Below are 17,717 nucleotides of genomic sequence, written 5' to 3'. Positions count from 1 at the left end.
AAGACTGAAAGAACTTACTGTTTGATGTTCTTGCAGATGAACCATTCCACCTCGGGGGTGGGCTGCCCTCCAGCGACGCACACCACAGACTGCCCTGTGGCGGAGCCGTGGTGGAGATCCATCAGGTCCACGATGACTGCAGGCACTGCGGAGAGTGAAAGATAGTGGGAGAAAGGGAGAGAGGGTCAGGGGTCGTATCCAGAGAGATAAAGGTACAGCTTTAATGTAGGGGCTCGGAGCATTCTTCTGGCTCACCTTTGACCTGGAGGGTGAAGCTGTGACTGCGGCTCTGGTTGCCGTTCTCCACCAGAATTGTGTAGTTCCCGCTGTCCTCCTCTTTGGCCCTGATGAGAGTCAGAACGCTCTGGTACCTATAAGAAACCAAGACCAGCAAGAAACAAATACACAGTGTCACAATAGCTACAGGATCCTATCACAGTCAAATCCATGATAATTTAACTCTAAAGCAGTGGTTCTCAAACTTTTTCTCAAACAAATTAATATGTAATATGTAATATGAACACCATCTGAAAATATTTTGTGCCAGGCAGGGACTCCCATGCAAGATTCCTGTTGTTAAAATGTTTCCGAAATATTTAGATTTAAGTCATATCGCGAGGCGTGGTGAGCTTGTGGTTAAACTGATTTTGACCCCCTGCTCTAAAGGTGTAAAAATTGCTCTTTAATTACAGGGCCCTGGCAGTTTGGCCTGGAAGGGTGGGAATGCTGCGGGCAGCTTGTCATTAGTGGCGTTTGAGGTACAAGTTTAAGTTCAAACGGCCCCTTCACCTGGTCTCGCTGAGCTGCCGGAGGCTGGTGGAGATCTCCGCCGTCACGTCGTCGAGCGGGCGGCCGTCTTTGAGCCAGGTGACGCGGGTGCTGGGGAAGGACTCGATATTGGCTCGGAACTCCTTCGACTCATCCAGGTCAGCCGACTCCAGGGCCGCGAACTCGGGCCACAGGGACACAAACGGGCTCTCTGTTTGAGAGAGAGAGAGAGAAAGACATTAGCGGAATATGTTTGTGCAGTCTGCATCATCCTCAACTCAACCTTTATTTCATGAACAGAATACATATTTTATTTTACTAATAAATCTATGAAAAAAGCACAATGTTTCTATGCACCGTAAAGCTGCACTGTCTATCTATTCCTCTCTCGTCACAGTATGATATTGACATTATGCCGCACACTGTTTACTGTAAAGCCTGGGTTGTACTTAGTTGCGCATGGCACTGGAAATAGACGATCTACAAGATCTCTTGTACCGTAGACGGTGACAGCAAGCTCCTTGGTCTGTCTCTCGTTGCTGACGATGTCGGTGATGGAGCAGGCGTAGATGCCGCTGTCTTTGGATGAGGCCTGAGGGATGGTCAGGGTGTACTGGATCTCCTGGTCTTTCTTGTTCTCACGCACTGTCTTGAGGCCACGGTCAGCCTGCAATAGACACAAGCCATTATGTACTTCCTTCGTATTGTCTGTTACAAAGCCTTGTAATTTCTGTGCCTCTTGGCCAACTCGCATTTGAAAACTTTGGTCTCAAAGTGATTTTACCGGTCAAATAAAGGTTGTGTAATAAAGACAGAGGGAAGGTTGAGAATTTATCAGAAACCGTCGATTCAAAGCACTGGAATTCAACACAATGCATGCATGTATGTGCATCTTGCAGTCTGAGGAGAGTGGAACGTGTGTGTGTGTGTGTGTGTGTGTGTGTGTGTGTGTGTGTGTGTGTGTGTGTGTGTGTGTGTGTGTGTGTGTGTGTGTGTGTGTGTGTGTGTGTGTGTGTGTGTGTGTGGGGGGGGGTGTGTGTGTGGGGGGGTGTGTGTCTCACCTGTTTGCCTGGGTATTTCCAGTGGTCTTCCAGTATCTCGGCGCCCCGGGCCACACAGCTGACTGTGATGGTCTGTCCCACCAGCAGAGCGGTCCGCTGAGCTTTGAGCTCCACACGCAGCTCAGAGCCTGACACGCAAAAAGACACAAAGAGGCAACGTAAAAATGAACATCCGTCAACATATCCACTGAGGAGCATTCTATGGGACACATTTGGTAGGTCAGAAAGCCACCTCAGATGTGATGTAATTGGTTCACAGTAAAATATGGGGTGTTGGTTTAACTCTGAAGGTCATTGCACATCGGGAGTGTTTATTTTGTGTGATTAATTTGCATGACTTCAAACTGGTGCTTGTGTCATGAGTACGTCCACACAGAAGTGAAAATTGCAAATAAAAGCATCAACCTGTATAAACGAGAAATCACCAAAGTAATAGTTTGATGTGAAATATTCGCTGATGCGTTTTCGGATCTTATTATTCATCACGCTTCCAGTGTGTAAGGACCTTTAGTCGCAAAACATGAGAATGCATGTGTACACAAACTTTGCATACATGCAAATACACACACACACACACACACACACCTGCCCAGCCATGGACGATGTACTCCTCGCTGTGGTGCTCCTCTCCGTTGACGAAGGCCTTGCAAACGTAGGTCCCAGCGGTGAACATCCCCACCGCACCTATCTTGCTGTCGTAGACGCTGGGCACGGGCTGCTGGGTGTCCACGTTCACCAGGGTCACGTTGGCGCTGGGGTCAGACACTCGACACGGGATCTCCATCTCCTCGTGGTTGGACAGCACGTGGTTGCCATAGGGCACCATCGACAGCACGAAAGGAACCTCTGGATCTGGGTTGAAGTCAAACGTTTATTTTACTTGATCATTCAAACGCTGGTATTATTTTTATTTCCTTTCAATCTCTAAACGTAGTTACGTTAGTTTTCAGAGTTTTTAAAAGAGACAGATCCGAAGACCTAGAAACCAAAAACTTGGTAACTCTGAGAGTGTACAAATGGAACCAAATGGACCCTTTGGTTCCATTTGTACACTCTCAGAGTAAGATTTGCACTGAGGATTTTACAGCGTAGATTGGTATAACTCCCAGAGGTAAAAATCACATCAAACACAGGGTCCTTGAAATTACCTGGCACATAGACGTAGATGCTGGATTCCTCCGTCTCGCCGGTGGCGTTGCCGCTGTAGGAGCAGGTGTAGAAGCCGGTGTGCGCGGCCGTGGCGTTCTCCACCGTGACGGTGGTGACGAACAGGCCGCTGTTGTCCTCCTGGGTCTGCGCCGCCAGGTAGACGGGCGTGTCCCAGGCCAGCTCCGCCTCCCCGCGACAGGTCAGTGTGAAGTCGGTGTGAAGGGCCACCACCATCTCCTCCCTCTGGGGCAACAGCAGCGGGGCCGCGGACGGATGGAACAGTATCGCGCCCGTCGCTTGAGGAATCAACACAGTCGTCACAGGTCAGTCACAGATCTGAATGCGTCTGGCAAGACGTCTGTACTAACCTTCACATCACCAGGCTCTCCACACTGCGGAAAGCCTGGTTTTAATTCTGAATTAACCGGTGTGATCCGGTCTCAAACCCGCCTACTCTAGAGCCCGCCTACTGATATCCGTACCCGGTTGTGTGCCACAATGTTATTATTCCTCCCTCACATGAATACTGACTCGAGTAAGCTATGTCTCTACGAGTTAGAATCAAAAATGGAACTAGAAAATGTGCTCCTCGGAGCACAAGTCTCCGCCAGCAAATATTGGAATTTATTCCAATATTTGCTCAAGATTGGAACTTTGATGATAGTGTGTACGTCAGAAGGCACATTGACTGCATTACCGTGGATTGCCTTGAACTTGTTGGCAACTTCTTGGCAAGTCAACAAGTTTCATGTCTAAGCTATTTACATTACATATTGTGATGACACCAGTGTGTCTACATAATGTATTGCTCCGCCATTTCTCAGCCATTTCGTGATTATTCCTGTCTTACCTCACTTTGAAAGAGTCACAGACTCTTTCAAAGTGACACATCTATTTATAGGCCGCTATACGTCATGACCCCCTCACTAGCCAATCAGAGCACACTCTTTCAATGTATTGTCACGTGTCACGTGAGGCTTGACCAATGTTAGCTTGGCCGAGGGGGGGGGGGACGGAAAGTGAAAACATAGTCTCCTGGCGGAGACAATTACCAAACAAAGTATACCAAGTGTTACGTGGGAAAAGGGAGCACAGACCTTATCCGTAGCCACTCATTCTCTCTAAAACTGCAAAACAAGTTGATCCCAGTCTACATCACTACTACAGCTAGAATCATAAATGTAGGACAGGTTCTGAAGATGTGGTGACGTTCCTCTCACCTTTCACTTTGAGGGTGAAGGAGAACTGGGCCGTGTGTGATCCACTGAGCGCCGTGATGGTGTAATTCCCACTGTCTTTCTCAAGGGGCTGACGGAACGTCAGAATGCTTTGATACCTGCGAGAACACAACAGATAAACACTGCAATCAATTTGAGGATTCTGGATTTTTTACGAGTCTAGCCACCTACGTATATGAGGGTCTGTCTGTCTGGCTGTCTGTATGTGTGTCTGTGTTGAGTGTCTGGAGCTAATCTCGCAAACCGCTGGACAAATCAGCGCCAAGCCTCTTGTGCACCCTGCCAGTAGGCCACAGACGTACCTCCACCCATTTCCTTTTAGCCACTTAAGCCTTATGTGTATAATTCCTTGTATGATTAATGGCAAAACTAGCTGATGTACAAGATACGATATGACACGTTGTGAGCTTATAGATCTGCAATTTTTGCTTTTTTTTTTACAGAGCAGAACTCTCAGATGGAGGAAACTAAAACTGAACACATCTTTTGTCACTACACGGATAAGCTCAAAACGCCACCCTCACCGGTTTCCCTCCAGGTGGCTGGTTTTGGAGAACAGATAGTAGCTCTCAGACATGGCGGTGCCGTCCTTGAGCCAGGCCACTTTGGGGGCGGGGTAGGCGTCGATGAGGATGGTGAACTCTGTCTCCTCCAGCAGGCTGACGAACTCCACCGCCCCGATCCCACTGTGGTCCATCGTAACGAAGGAGCTTTCCTCTGATGGAGGGAGAGGTAGGGAAGAGCCAAGAAAAGGGGGGGGGGGGTAGAGAAAGAAATTTGATGGAAAAATAAGACAAAAATATGAGAGAGACAGAGGGGTAGGAGAAATGAAAGTCTGGCAGACATCTGCGGAAGCCATCCCATAAAACACGGTAGATGATGATCATAGCAGAGGTGTAACTTCACTTTAGGATGGTCAAACTCTAGGACCGCACGCCCTTGACAGCACTTGACGTACGCACAGGAAATCACAACCAATTTACCTGACCAGGAGCACGATGGGAAAGCAATCAAAGTGGATTTGGCGACTTCTTAGACTATAGGGAGTGCGAGCGTTCGGTCAAACCATTACAAAGCTGCTGAAAGTTGTGACCTGGACCAAAACGGAAGGGGAAACGTACCGAAGACGGCAACGGCCACGCTGCTGGCTCGGACCTCGCCGCTGAAGTCGTTGGTGACGGAGCACTCGTAGATCCCGCTGTCCTGGACGGTGGCTTCCTGGACGGCGAGTGTGTAGAGGACCCGATCGGGAAAGGTCTGCTTCATCTGAACAGCATCCACGGCCTGGAAGAATACATGGACATCATACATGTATAAGGTTAAGGGCCTCATATGCTTTGGTGTGCGTGGTGTTGTGCACCGAAAATAAAAAGCTGTACAAAAAGAAATAAAGATCTACAAGCTCACAACACGTTGCACTGTGATGTGTTGTGAGCTTGTAGATTGGCTATGTTCGGTGTGCGAAACCGGCACACAACTGATGGCCCTTATTGTGTGATTAATTCACCCGAAAATATATTTTTTCTAAGTGTTTGCATCATGAGTACATCCACAAATTCTCAAAGAAAGGTTGATTTTCACCACAAATAAACGCATCAACCTGTATGAATCAGGCATCATCACCTGAATGAATACTTTGAAGCGAAAAATATTCTCAGTAGCATTTTCGGATTGTTTATTGTTCACGCTCCCGGCGTGTAAAGACCTTTAGTAAATCAGTCTACCGATATAGCTTTTCTTTTTAAGCCACTGGATTTGGACAGACTCATACATGCTGACAGAAGAACGATGGCTTTCTGTATCCTGAATCTTGTTTTTCTTTGTGTTCTTTTTTTTTGGGAGGGGGGCAGGGGGGTTTCTCCCTCTCACTGTGCTTTTCCTTTTCCTTTGCAGGTATCAGCCTGGGTTCCGTTTTTCAGAGTGAGAGCTGATGGGTAAAACACTCACGGGCCCACAGGAGATAAATCAGGATCGCAGGGCCTTTTAAAAGCCTGTAATTGCAACTGAGACCAAAGCCGGGAGTCCTGACTGTCTCTGGAAAACGGCTTAGAGGAATCCCATCCACTAAAACAGACGGTTTTGTCAAAATGTGCTGCAGGGATTATGGACACACAGGCGCGCACGCGCGCGCGCGCACACACACACACACACACACACACACACACACACACACACACACACACACACACACACACACACACACACACACACACACTAAATGGAGGAAATTTTAAAATGATTCGTATACCCTAAAATACTTGCAGCGTGCACACTTAATGCATAAAATGTTTCACTGGGATCATGGGGTCATGTGGAAGTGGGGCGTATATCTGCTCTACACGTCCCAGGGTCAGAGCGGTCAAAGGATTTACTATCCTCCCTTCCTTTTGAACTGACTCCTTCCTACAAGCCGTTTGTCCTAAACTTCTACAAACAACTTTCTCACCAGTCGCTTTACCAGCCCAGACAGGTGCTTCACACTGTGGCTCGGCCATAGCAATGAACCATGTGGCTGCAGGCCTTACTGGAAAGATTCAGATTCTTGCATTTACAGTATATTCAGATTTTAGATTCTTGCGTTCACATTCATGCATTCAGATTCTTGGGTTCAGATTGAGATTTGGATTCAAGCATTCAGATTGACGTTCAGATTAATGCGTTGAGATCCATGCATTCAGATTGTGATTTGGATTCATGTATTTAGATTGACATTTGGATTCATGTGTTGAGATTCATGCACCCAGGTTGAGATTCTGGTTACAGTAAAGGTTCAGAGTCATGCATTCAGATTGAGATTTTGATCCATACATTCAGGTTGATCTTTGGATTAATGCGTTGAGATCCATGCATTCAGACTGAGATTTAGATTAACGCGTCCAGATTCAGACGTGTGATTCAGACATTCAGACGTCTTTCCTTCCTTCCTGTACTTTTTTCCCTTTCTTTTTATTACTGTCCTCCGAGCTCTATTACGCTTCTCCCCTACGAAGTCGCAGTCCAACATAATTATTCACCGAAATTAAGTCTCAGCGCTGCTGGGCAGGAACAGAACATGGAGGGACACCAAGTCAATGAAGAGGAGGAAATACAGTGAGAGAGAGCAGAGCCAAGAAAAAGAGTAATAAAACACTAGAACTCATGGAGACGTTAGCAACGCAGCCGGCGGCTCAGAGAGCAGACAAGATAAAGGGTAATAAAACACCAGACCACTCTCAACATGGGGTCTGGGGACCCCCCAGTTGTCCTTGAGGGGAGTTCTAGGGGGGTCCCCAGCTAAATGATTGATGGTTAGGAACCAAATGGACCCTTGGGGGTCTGTACACTCTCTGGGTTAAAAGTAACGTAGTATTGTTTGGGATCCGGAGAGAGAGAGAGACAGACAGACAGACAGACATACAGACAGACAGACAGACAGACAGACAGACAGACCCCTATAATGGTTCTATATAGCACCATTTGACATGGGTGCTATGTACCTCGTTATATAGCACCAAAGGTTATGTCAAACAACCACTTTTAGTGCTTTTAGCACCAATCATGTTTAGTGTGAAGGGAGAGAGGTCCAGAGAGAGAAAGAGAAAGAGAAAGAGAAAGAGAGAGAGAGAGAGAGAGAGAGAGAGAAATAGAAAGAGAAAGAGAGAGAGAGAAAGAGAAAGAGAAAGAGAGAGAGAGAAAGAAAGACACACACACACACACACACACACACACACACACACACACACACACACACACACACACACACACACACACACACACACACACACACACACACACACACACACACACACACACACACACACACACACACACACAGGAAGACAGACAGAGATGAAAACTTGCCTGTTTTCTGGGGTGGAGCCACTGCTGGTGAAAGGCCATTCCGGTGGGGGCCACACAGGTGATGTTGAAGGGCTGTCCCACCCTCACTGCCTCCTCGCTGGCTCTCACCTCCACACGGAAGTCCTCTGACACTGCACAGACCACCAGGGAGGGACAAGATATGAGCACCGTCATCTCACCCACCCCAGGCTACGGTGACGACGCGATAACCATGAGATCATGTGTTTCTCATGCCATCGTGACAGCTCGCTTGTGTGTGTGTGTGTGTGTGTGTGTGTGTGTGTGTGTGTGTGTGTGTGTGTGTGTGTGTGTGTGTGTGTGTGTGTGTGTGTGTGTGTGTGTGTGTGTGTGTGTGTGTGTCCAGTTGGTGACAACAGGACACACACACGGTGACAACAGGAGTGTGAAGTCATCTCCCCCAGTGCTAATGACATCATGACATCATGATGGTTGTCACACGGTGAGATCACCCTCTCTCTCTCTCAGCTCTCTGACTGGTAAACATGCTTGGAGAGTGCTAACAGCTGCGCACAATAATGTTCCCCATCTTGTCCTGTTCCCATCACTTTTACTGCTGCTTGAAAGGAATAATTACGCAATAGTCGTTTCCCAGTGTTCAGAATACATGATGGTTTAACTTGTTTGCTTTTTTGTGGCTCTGTCTTTTTAATTTAATGATTATTAATAAACACATACAACTAAGCCTACAGTAAAATGTCAGAGTTACACTCCGTTGGGAAATTGTATTTGCATAAGTTACCTAAACTTTTGCAGCATGGCCAAACAGTCTGGAGTTGTTGCTTTTTCTGTCAAATGCATTTCATCTGGGAATTTATTATTTCGCACATATGCTTTTCATGGCATGACATGAAAGTTAAGTTATTTTCATACCGTCTAATTTAGGCAGCTGGAAACCGTATGTTTTGTGTCCCTCGTGGGAGACCAAACATCTACCACTCATTCAAGAGCCAATACCCACTAATGAGATTCGGGCAGTACTTCTTGTCAACCAGTAAGTCTCCTACTGTACCTGACACCAGGGTCTAAATGTCTCAATGGAAGAGTAGGGAGACCACCTCCAACCACTGCAGTTGTACTAGTTATTTTAACATATACATACACTACTAGATTGGTTAGTCTGGGACTAACCCCTAGGGCAGGGGTTTTCAACCGGTGGTCCGCGGACCACCAGTGGTCCTTGAGGGGGTTCCAGGGGGTCCCCAGCCAAATGAATAGTTAGCAACCAAATTGACCCTTATATGTCTGTAACTCTGAGAGTGTACAAATGGAACCAAATGAACGGGTCCATTTGGTTCCATTTGTACACTCTCAGAGTTAAATGAACACTGATGATGATGATACAGTGTAGATTGGGACCCCCAAGAAATTTAAATGGTTGAGTCCCTGGCATAACTTTTCAAATGGGGGTCCCTGGGCTAATATTTGTCAATTTGGGGATCCTTGATGCGAAAAAGGTTGAAAACCACTGCCCTAGGGGGTCTGCCAAATCTTTGAGTGGTGGGGAACATTAGCCGAAAATAGCAGATCTACAAGCGCTGCGAGGCGTTGTGAGCTTGTAGATCGGCTATTTTCAGAGAGTTGATGTAGAGGGGAAAAGAGCAGACCAAGTACAGAGCCAATGGTCAAGTTGACTCAATATTGAGGGTTTAAAGGTTAACTATCTGAAAATAGACATTAGCATGAATCCAGCTATCTATGGAATATATGAAAAGGTTTAATCTGCAACACAATTTTATACAATGTATAGTGGGGGGTCCCTGCTTCATCTCTCTCTCCGCTAGGGGGTCCTTGGCCTGAAAAACATTGAAGACCCCAGCTCTAAGCTCTAGGGTGCTCATGGCCTTCTTACCTTTGTCGCCGTCGTCCACAGTGTAGACGTCGCTCCCGACCGTTCGGCCGTTGACGGTGGTCTCACACTGGTACTGTCCGGAGGACAGGCTGCTGATGAAGCCCATCTTGTTGTCGTACGGCGCAGGGATCTCCTCGCCGCTGGGGACGCTCTTCAGCAGGACGTGAGACCGTGGGTCCGACACGCGGCAGGGGATGATGGTTCCTCCGGTGAACACCGGAACCACCAGGTTTTCAGGCTCCTCTGGAACGAACGGAACCTGGGGGTCTGTGCACACACAAAAACATGGCAGTTCTTCAGCGATCCTTCTGGCTGGGTTGTACAAAGAACCTGTTACGGTTCTTTAGAGGTTCTCTACTGCTTCTTGGTCTTAGTTTACGCTCCAGTAATGGTTCTATATAGTACCATTTGGCAAGGGTAGCACCTTTAAGATAGGTGCTATATTGTACCAAAAGAGGTTCCCCCATCGCTCTCTCTCTCTCTCTCCCTTTCTCTCTCTCTCACTAACACGCGCGTGCAAACACACACACACACACACACACACACACACACACACACACACACACACACACACACACACACACACCACTTTTAGTGCTGTTTAGAACATTTTTGTGTAGTGTTTAGGTGCAAAAGGACAAGTGACATGAATCACATCTACACAGTAAAATCCTCAGTGTAAGACCAACTCTAAAAAATGTATTAAATTAACAGATTTGCACTTTTTAAGCATATCTAGACTCATAGAAAAAAAGAATAGGCTACTGTCTAACTTAAAGGTAGTGTAAGTGATATTGTTTGGTTAAAACAAAAAGTTTTTTGTGAAAAGGTTAACGCTCTATATTCTGACAGTAATCGTTGCTAGATTGTTTGTTCTGTAACGGGTCGGTCTTCTTGCCTCTCCATCTCTTTAGTAAACATATTACATTTTTAGGTGGGTTGCCAATTTAATCCAATCAGGAGAGAGACCCCATTTCGGCTTCAATTCTATAGTGTTCCAGTTTAAAATGTGTCTGCATCACTTTCACTTGTTTATCCTGTATCCTGCATGCATTCTCTCTCCTGAGAATGCACCTGAAAATACATTTTCTGTTTACTTAAGTGCTGGAGAGACAGGGACTCTTGTTACTGAACATACACATATAGCAGCTATAGCAGTGCTATTTAACAATTATTTTCACAAAATAAAATCACTTAGGCTACTGCACCAGCCAGCAGAGTTAACGTAACTCACGGTTAGGCCTATTCGATTAGGAATATAAAACAATTAGTGACAATGGCGTTAATTGGTGCTTCTTCACATTCTTTTTTTTACCTGGGACAAAGACGTAGATTTCAGCCTCATTCTCGTCATCCTCGTCTTCTGCGTCATATCTGCAGCTATAGTACCCAGTGTGGGCCGCCGATGCGTTGTAGATGAACAGGGTGGAGGTGTAGTACCCGGGTAAGACGAACGTGTCTAGGGGCAGGGGCTCGACCCACAGCACGTTCCTCTTGCCCGTACAGCTGATGTTGAACACGGACAGACGCTGGAGGACGAACTCCTCTTCATTCGATATGATGGTGGGCGGTAACAGTCCGGATGAGGCTGGAAGAAAGGCAGTGGTGTAAAGTAACTAAGTACATTTACTCAAATACTGTACTTAAGTACAGTTTTGAGGTATTTTTTACTTTACTCGAGTATTTCCAGTTTTCAGTACTTTTACTTCTACTCCACTACATCTCAGAGTCAAATATTGTACTTTTACTCCACTACAATTATTTGAAAACGTTAGTTACTAGTTACTTTGTAGATTTGGATTAATATTACTAAACATACATCACCCACTTCAGCCCTATATACATCTTGGCTATATGAAAATAAGTCTTTTCAAAAGATTTTTATACATTTGAAAACGTGAAATGGGACATTCTGCATAATGAGTACTTTCTACTTTGGGTACTTTAAGTACATTTTGATACCATTACTTTTGTACTTTTACTTGTAACCAATTATTTCTACATTGCAGTATTGATACTTATACTTTTTCTACCATTGTGTAGTCCTATATATTTTGGCCACAAACCCATATTTGAAAACATATTGGGCCAGGGACCATTCCATAAGATTTGAGATTTAATTTTTCATTTATTTTTAATAGCATATTTAATTAGAATAGCCGAAGAAAAGAGGTCTTTGTTTACTGCAGCATTTTGCTGGGGGGCCCCTGGAACCCCATCAAGGACCCCTGGGGGTTCCTGGACCCCACTGTGAGAACCAGAGTGGATTAAAGGTTAGTCAATAAACGAAAGAAAAGTACATTCTTACCTGATAAGATCCCCAGCAGGACAACAGCAAAGAGGAGATAGCTCTTCGTATCATCCATGGCCGTGGACCGTGTTCTTCCCTAAAGAGAAAAGAAGTGTGTCGTTTTAAAATGTCTCTAATGGACATCTAATTTACACTAAAGGCAAACGATACCTTGTCGCAACACATTCAGTACATCTAGATAATAATTGCTCTTTGGTCAATAAATCCATGACTTGTAGACTTCATCTTCGTCTGGCTCTCTCAAATCATCATGGCTGTGCATGTTTAGTTTGGAGCTGGTGGAGACGCTGTGGCTTTGCTTTGCTCTCTGGGGACATTAAGGCTCCTGGGCTAAACTTATGTCAGTGGTTCTCAACCTGTGGGTCGGGGCCCCCAGGGGGTCCCCACATGATTTTTTTTTGGGGGGGGGAGTCCCCCAGATGACATTGAAATGACAATTTATGGACTTTAAGACCTTCTTTTTTATAAAAAAAATAAATAAATTAAGAAAAGAAAAATGCCATTATTGCATCAAAAGTAATCAACAAACTAAAACTGGTCAAACATTGGCCAAATAGTCAAATAATATAAGAAAGAGGCAAACATTGAGGAAAATAGCCGATCTATAAGCTCACAAGCCCACAATATTTATCTGTGGAACGAGTCACACTAAATGCAATCACTAAATGTAAAGCAATTCCAAGTGCTTGTTGTCAGGGTGGGGGTCCCCAGTTCAGATATTATTCTTTTGGGGGGTCCCTGGCCCTGCCTGAAAAGGTTGAGAACCACTGACTTTATGATGTGCGCAACAAGTCCTGCTCCAGATGCGCTCCAGCGCAATGTAGGTGCCGCCGCTAGAGGGCGACATAGTCCACATGTTGAGTGACTCGGACAGTCCTGGGATAGTGGGATTACATCTCCCTTCACTGCTGCTTTCTCCAGCCTCTCCAAAACGAAACGAAATGAAAATAATCATCCTTTTTGTCTTTTAAGGTTTTAATAAACACCGTCTCTAATTCACACGCAAAGTGAGGGACTACAATGTGATTAGACCAATGGAAATGGTCATTGTTTGGCATTCAGGGCTAAATAGGAAAGTGAAATATTCGCTAAATGCGTGCCAGATGTTTGTGACTTAATTCTATAAACATGAGCCCGTCCTTTTAGCCAGCCGTAAAGTGAATCCTGTCTGTTGGTCACATTCCGCTGCTCTTATCTGCCTGTGATGTTCGGACTCTGTTGCTGCCTGCTGTGTGCCTGGGTTTCATCAACGGCTGAGCCGCTCGTTCCCATTAAGCAGCGCACAAAGCGCACAACGCTGCAAATGCATCAATTAGTCCGGTTTTGACGTCTTTAAAGGGGTAGTTCACCCCAAAAAGACTTATTTTCTATCAATTACAAACCCCATGAAGCATTGATTCCATTGGAGACCTAAAAAAAATCTCCATGGAATCAATGCTCCATGGGGTTATATTTTGATAGGGAAAAAAGTCATTTTGGGGGTGAACTATCCCTTTAACATCAATTAACTCAGACCAATTGGACTCAGAAGAATAGTTAGAATAATTCCACGTATGACTTTGAAATGTCACGTTTATTGAACTTCTCTTTTGCTTCTTCTCAGGTTCATAATCCAGCGCGTAAATCGTCTCTTTTGCTGTTCAGACAGGGCCAATATGGAGATTTGAAATCTCCATTAGATAATGCCTTCAAGCAGTAAATTATGGTTACAAAATTGTCTTGCTCATACAAAGATCCTTGTGGCTCCTCACTCAGTCAGACGGGCTCATCATCCGGACAGGATAATTATGCATGGCACAACCTGGGTCTGTTCAAACGCTATAATTAAGTCGACCCACTCCACGGAACAGACTGAAAAGCATCTACACAGTCGCGTGGGAGAATCCCTTGACAAATGGCCTAATCCCATTTGACATGTTTGTGCACACGCCTTGTTTTAAAACAAGTCATTTTCAGGGAGGATTTTTGAGCATGGATTTTCTAGGATATTCCTGTCAGAATGAGTAGGCCTACACAACTAAGGCATTACATTTAGAGGCATTACATTTAGTTTGACTCGGTTCCACAGATAAATATTGTGGGAAATAGCCGATCTACAAGCTCTCTATTTTCCAGCAGTGAGGCATTGTGAGCTTGTAGATTGGCTATTTTTCACAATTTATGCCTCTTTGTGTTTCTGTTTGACCAGTCTGTTTGACCAGTTTTTAGTTCGTTGATTACTTTTGATGCAGTAATGTTCTTTTTCTTTTTGAGGTATTAAAAAAGTCTTAAATTGTCACTTCACTGTCATCTGTGGACCCCCCAACATCTCGGGGGACTTCCCATGGCCTACATATAAGATTCTACTGCAGCAGCTAGACTATAGCGTCTGTCTACCCTGTTTTCTCCTCTCCCACAGGGTAGACAAGACGCTATAGTCTCCCACCAAAAGCCTCGACAAATGTCCCACGCAGATATCAAATGGTTCTGCTGGACAGTACAGTGGTGCACTTGAGCAACAGCTGAAATCGGGCTGTGTGTCTCAACTTACTGTCCTCTGAGATAAGTGGTTACACATGCAATCAATACCGCAACTGAACAATTGATTATCAACGGGGGGGGTTATTGCAAAGAGTGAACAAATAGGGTTTGTGGAATTGCAAATATATGGGCGTCTACAGACAAAGTTTTAGCTTTGCGTATTTTTTTGCAGGAAAAAGCTTTATTATATAGCCTATGTGCGACATTTCGCACAATTGATGCGTGTCCTGAAACATTCCTCAGTGAAATGGCAGTTATAACGGAGTCCCCCAAAATAGAAGAATTCTTCTTTCCACGTTCGACTCCATGAAGCTTGCAGTCACGGGCCATTCCTATGCAGATATTCCGTTTTAATTCCACGCATTCCATCCAAGGTGCAGGGGAGAGGGAGAAAGCGATGTGAAATATAATTTCCAATGTGTTTCCCATTAAGTGGCAGGCAGCATCCCACAATGGTGCCTCAGTCTTCGAGGTGACACCTCCAGCTGTGAGGCCGAAAAACGAGCGCTTTCATCCAGTCAGAGACTCTCTCCCTGCCCGTCATCCGGACGTGAGGCCATATGGTGCATGGATAACACAACTCTTAACGAAAAAGTGCCAAACTATTCCCAAAGTAAAAAAAAAAGAAAAAGAAAGAAAACACGTTTTGCGCAAACTTTTCCAGTTGTGGTACGGTCAAATGATTTTTGTAGGCTATGTGTATATGAAGTATTCAAATTTGCATTTCAATTGAATTGGACCTATACAAAAAAGTAGGCTATTCAAATTTATCTTTAAAAAAAAAAACTCTAGTCTTCGTATGCAATCTATTAAAACAACAACGTTTTAATAATAGAAGGCACTCATTTTGACTCCCAATTACTTTTCAATTACCTTAGGAAATCCCTCGTATTAATTCCTTTGGAGTGAATATATCCAGAATGAAGGGGAATGGAGCATTAAGCGCTCCTTCACAGCAGTGGTAATAATCCTTCAGTTAGTATGTGCGCCGCTCCGTCTACATCCACGACCTCCTTCACAATGCGCTGCAGCTACAGCGACCTGTAATTGATTCAATGTTACAGTCCATCCTCTTCCCCCCCCAAAAAAAACTAATCATCTGGCTCAAACTAAATAACTCTCAGGAAATGACCCCCCTCCCTCTCCTAGCTGCGCTCCAACTATGGGCGTCATTTCAAAATAAGAGTCCCCTTCTTTCAGTGAAGGGCTCGAATTTCTCTATACTGAGTTCAGGACATTATAATGTGTCGCAGTGGTTCTCAACCTGTGGGTCGGGACCCCCAAGGGGATCTCCGCATGATTTTGTGGGGGTCCCCAGATAGACAGTGAAGTGACAATTTAAGGACATTTTAATACCTAAACAAAAATGAAAAAATACCATTTATGCATAAAAAGTAATAATCAACAAACTGGTCAAACATTGGCCAAATTGTCAAATAATATAAGAAAGAGGCAAGAATTGTGAAAATAGCCGATCTACAAGCTCACAAGCCTGGCATTGAGAGCTTATAGATCTGCTATTTTCACAATATTTAATGCCTCAACTCCAAGCGCTTGTCAGGGTGGGGGGTCCCCAGTTCAAATATGATTATTTTGGGGGGTCGCAGCCTGAAGGTTGAGAACCACTGGTTTGCGTGGTCTGTTTGTTCGAATGCAAGATCGTATTCATCTTCATTTTGAGGAAACTGAAAGTTGCACGCTGGGAGAAAACTTTAAAACAATGTTTTTCTTAGTATAAGGTTATTACATATTATGGCCACATAGGACACACAGGTCTCACTGCAAATGGCATATTCGTGAATTATCGTGACATTTTGTCTGGTAAAGACTTTAAGTTTAAAACCACACGCATACTTCATAACAGAGGAGTGGGGTTTAGTCAGTGCAGCTCTGCTCAGGCTCAGCACAGTCTCACACAAGTTGAAACATTTAAACGTGGAACTCACAGAGGGCGCTCCAACACCATTAATGTCCTGACACCCACTCCCACTCTCCTCCTCCACTCCAAACACCCCAACCCCATCTCTCCCCCTCTGGGCTCTGTCAGTGTTGCCATGTCCGCTTATTACAAGTGACTTTGGTCTTCTTTTTGCTTTTGAATATTGGTAGTTGCGGGTTGCGGTTTCTGAGGCTTGTTTCTAAAGTGTAGATGCTTATTTAGGCTTGCTTCCACATTTTTTTTATTATTATTTAAACCAGTGGTTCTCAAATATTTTTTTCATGAAAATGTTGTGTGCCAGTGTGCAGTTGTGTTGTTAGATCCAAATATTCCACATTTTATTGCAAGAGTTTTTGAAAATATTTTCAGTTTAAAATGCTCATGTGTGGCCTAAAGTTGCTTCTTTTTGGGGTTGTTTTCCTAGACCTGGTTACTTATTTCTCTCACAAAATATGGCAACACTGCTCTTGTCTCTGTCCTCATACACTGACTTGAATCTTCCCTGTGCAAAATCAGATGTGTATGGATCATGGAACGGATCAAACTTTTCTTTTGTGCAACACACACAGGACACCAGTAACTAAGGCCCTCCCATTTATCAGCTGCTTATCGACGCCCTCCTCCCTCTGCCTTTTACCCCCATCCAGTCCCTTCTTACCCCGGGGTTCTGGCTAGAATAATGGCCCATTATGAATCACCTATGTTAGCGCAGTGAGGCGGGGCATCGGCCCGGTGTCTGTGCAGTAAAGCCCCGGGGCTCAGGGGGCTCAGGTCTCCCCCTCCTCTCTCTCTCTCTCTCTCTCTCTCTCTCTCTCTCTCTCTCTCTCTCTCTCTCTCTCTCTCTCTCTCTGCTCCGTGGAATTACTTCCACATGTCCCCCTTTGAGACGAAGCGCCAAAAGAACAGTGGCCCTTGTTCTCCAAACAAAAGAAGTCACATTTTAGTAGGTTAAGCTACCTTCCTTTTAAAAGCGGAGTCTTCCCGTCTTGAGTGTTTTCGTTAATTGTGTCCAACCTGCCCC

At 45.0% G+C, this 17,717-nt stretch overlaps 1 protein-coding gene across 2 annotated transcripts in view; it reads right to left on the bottom strand.

The window, feature by feature from the left end:
- pdgfra (platelet-derived growth factor receptor, alpha polypeptide) overlaps positions 1-15,788 on the bottom strand; it is a 30,115-nt gene extending 14,327 nt beyond the window's left edge. For both annotated transcript variants that reach the window (XM_084066820.1, XM_084066821.1), the window contains exons 1-15: positions 15,631-15,788; positions 12,235-12,313; positions 11,242-11,514; positions 9,927-10,193; positions 8,057-8,187; positions 5,338-5,500; positions 4,741-4,933; positions 4,199-4,314; positions 2,978-3,274; positions 2,415-2,681; positions 1,830-1,957; positions 1,267-1,435; positions 790-979; positions 256-371; positions 19-145 (exon numbers count right to left, since the gene is read on the bottom strand). In XM_084066820.1, coding sequence (XP_083922946.1) covers positions 19-145; positions 256-371; positions 790-979; positions 1,267-1,435; positions 1,830-1,957; positions 2,415-2,681; positions 2,978-3,274; positions 4,199-4,314; positions 4,741-4,933; positions 5,338-5,500; positions 8,057-8,187; positions 9,927-10,193; positions 11,242-11,514; positions 12,235-12,292 — 2,495 coding nt within the window. In that variant the 5' untranslated portion in view covers positions 12,293-12,313; positions 15,631-15,788. The remainder of the gene's footprint in view (positions 1-18; positions 146-255; positions 372-789; positions 980-1,266; positions 1,436-1,829; positions 1,958-2,414; positions 2,682-2,977; positions 3,275-4,198; positions 4,315-4,740; positions 4,934-5,337; positions 5,501-8,056; positions 8,188-9,926; positions 10,194-11,241; positions 11,515-12,234; positions 12,314-15,630) is intronic.
- Positions 15,789-17,717: the final 1,929 nt, after the last annotated feature.

The sequence above is a fragment of the Gymnoscopelus microlampas genome (assembly GCF_963454915.1).
Source record: "Gymnoscopelus microlampas genome assembly, chromosome: 9".
NCBI lineage: Eukaryota > Metazoa > Chordata > Actinopteri > Myctophiformes > Myctophidae > Gymnoscopelus > Gymnoscopelus microlampas.
The sequence above is the reverse complement of the archived record's forward strand: the minus strand, read 5'-3'. Positions and strand labels throughout refer to the sequence as shown.